We start from the raw sequence: 2828 nt of genomic DNA, 5'->3' as shown, positions 1-2828 counted from the left end.
CTCTGTGACTGTCAAGAAAGCTCAGTTGAAGATGAAGACAGCAGTGTCAACAGACTGTGAAAGTACTACTCTTATTATCACATCTTCTTCTTCTTCTTCTGCTTCTCTTGCAGTCATAGTAGTAGTTGCTGTACCTTGCAGTGAGATGTCATTTCTTCTGTCAGTCAGTTTATTCATATTCAGTTCTTTCTCTGTCTCTCTCACTGTCATTGTAACATCATCTCTTTCCTCAGTCAACACAGTGATGTATGACCCTGTGTGATCATTTAGAGAGAACCTCAGAGAGAGCTTGATTTCAGAAATAGCAGCTTCAAGAAGCTCAATCTGTAGTTTCTCTCTCACAGCACATTCAAGCTCTGCTCAGAATACTGCTGAGTTAAGTCTGCAGAATCCTGCAGTTTCTTTATCTTCTCTTTATAAAGAGACTTCAGTGAAGTCTCTGATCAGTATTATCACTTATCTACACTGTACTAAGCAGCTGAAGAAAGAGAGAATTTTATACACTTATCTCTTCTCTTACTCTCATTGTTTCTGTTATATCTGTAATAATGACTTCTATCTCTCTGTAAGTATTATCTACTCTATAAGAAGATATTGTGTCAGTTCTGACAAGAAGTTCAGATATTTAAGCAGTACAGAGTGAGAGTCTCAGAGCTCTAAGTATTAATAAATTTTATCAAGACTGAAGAGATCTCTCTTACTCATCTGTAAAAGAAGATGAAAGTATGAATCTCTGAGATAAAAAAACACCTCAGAATGACTGATCTTAAGAAGAGATTAGTCAGCACTGTTATTAAAAGTATTATAGAGATTAATTACTGATTGAAGAGAATCTCACTTCAATTGAAGCAGATAACTGTAATGCTTTATAAATTAATAAGTTAATACTTCAAGTATATCTTATACTCTTCTATAGTATGCTTCTCTGCAGCACTGCAGTGCTAACTTCTCAGCAGACAAAGATATCAGTATCAGAGACTTTAATAGTGAAGAATGAGTTTAATGAGAATGTGATTGTTAATGAGTAGAGTCTGATCTCTCTTTTTACTTTTTCAGTGAACTGCAGTCTTATTAGAATAGCAGCAGTCTGTGAATCTATAATATTAATCTTTTTATTGATTTTAAATATTTCTTTTCTCTAATCACTTCAGGAATTTTACACTTGTGTAGTCTTATTAAACTTCTAAAAATTCTTCAAGAGAAAATAGAAGAAGAGTGTTATAGAGTTCATAAGACACTGACTCATTACTGTAAGATTATCTCTAAAAAACTCTTTAAGAAAAATGAGAAGTCTTAAGCAGCATTTCTTACTTAATATCTCTAGCATATAATAGAGCAGTCTCTACTAGTCATCTCATAGTTTACAATCTCTTTCTCAGCATTTTTCAAATACTTAAGTAGTTCTTATAAATTCTCTGATAATGAATAATCTTCTTATTTAATAGAATATTGAAGCTTACTGTAATATATTCACTTATTCAATATTTTCTTTATAAGATATTCAGTATTACTCTTAATCTCAATATTATTCAGCTGAGACAGCTCTGCCTCAGAGTGTTACTTATAGAATTTTAAATAGAAAATATGAAAAACAGAATGAATTGATTTCAATTCTGAGAATAATTTCAACTTATATATCTGCTTATTCATTACTCTTGTTACTGAGAAAGATTCTAGTCACTACTTATTGAGCTTCTTATACAGCCTCATTATCTTGATATTCTTTACTGAAAGTAGCACTTGATTCTCTATCAAGAACTTCATTGAAAGATGTTTTTAATTATAGTATTTTATCTATTACTTCTAAATATAATGAATACTTTTCACTATCTTCTCATGAATTTTATTCAAAAGTTTCAATCTCACTTTTACTTCTGATACTGAGAAATACTCTATTCTCTGTATCTGTTCAATATTCTAACTGTCTATTCCTCTCTTTAAAGTGTTATCTGCAATGTCACTGAGTAATGAAGAATTATATTCATAATAAATATAGAAAGAAGATATCTTTAAGATTACATTCTTTACATTGTTATATATAAATTCAGTGATTAGAAGATATTTAAGTCAATCATTCTGATAATATAAATAGAACACTTAAAGATACTGTTCTAATATCTGATGCTGATGTTCAGTCTGATCATCTGTCTGTAGTTGAAATGCAGTACTGAGAAGATATCTTATTATAAGATAATAGTAAAAGACTGATTAGTACTTGCTGATAAAGATAAATTCTTAATCTGTTATTAACAATTTCAGAGCACTGTGATCATGAATAATGATATCTAAAAACAGGTCAGTTAATTCAGAGTCTTTAATCTTTTTATAAGTAGAAATATTTTTTATCATCTTTATAAAACAGTTGATAATGATCAAAATTGAGTCATATTCTTTGACTCTTATCAACTTCAGCAGATCAACTATAAAATTCATTAATAGATTCTGTCATAAGCTCTTTAAGACAGGCAGTGATATCAACTCACTGTATTACTTATATCACAGAATCTTTATTCTTTGATAGATATTATAAGTCTTAATATACTCTTTAACATCTGTCTGAAGCTTGTCTTAAATATATTTATATTTTAGAAGCTTCTCAGTCTTCTCTAATCTGAAGTGTCTCATATGAGAATTATTATAATGAATTCTTAATAACTTCTGACATATCACTCTACTACAAGAGATAAAGACTGAATTATTCAGCAGTAGAAGTTCACATTCATCTAGTTATCAGTGACTTGATTTCTTAACAGTACTGTCTCACTCAGAGTCTGTCTCTTTCAAGTTTAAACTGAATTCTTTCTTCTTCAACTTCTGAATTCAAGCTG

At 30.0% G+C, this 2828-nt stretch overlaps 1 protein-coding gene across 1 annotated transcript; it reads left to right on the top strand.

Annotated features, from left to right (window-relative positions):
* Nucleotides 1-282: 282 nt before the first annotated feature.
* BDBG_17196 (uncharacterized protein) lies at nt 283-569 on the top strand (the record flags this gene model as incomplete). The annotated part of the gene is made up of 1 exon (XM_031724974.1): nt 283-569. A coding segment is annotated over one exon (286 nt), but the record flags the coding sequence as incomplete, so codon positions are not given.
* Nucleotides 570-2828: the final 2259 nt, after the last annotated feature.

This window comes from Blastomyces gilchristii (assembly GCF_000003855.2).
Source record: "Blastomyces gilchristii SLH14081 genomic scaffold supercont1.10, whole genome shotgun sequence".
NCBI lineage: Eukaryota > Fungi > Ascomycota > Eurotiomycetes > Onygenales > Ajellomycetaceae > Blastomyces > Blastomyces gilchristii.
The sequence above is the reverse complement of the archived record's forward strand: the minus strand, read 5'-3'. Positions and strand labels throughout refer to the sequence as shown.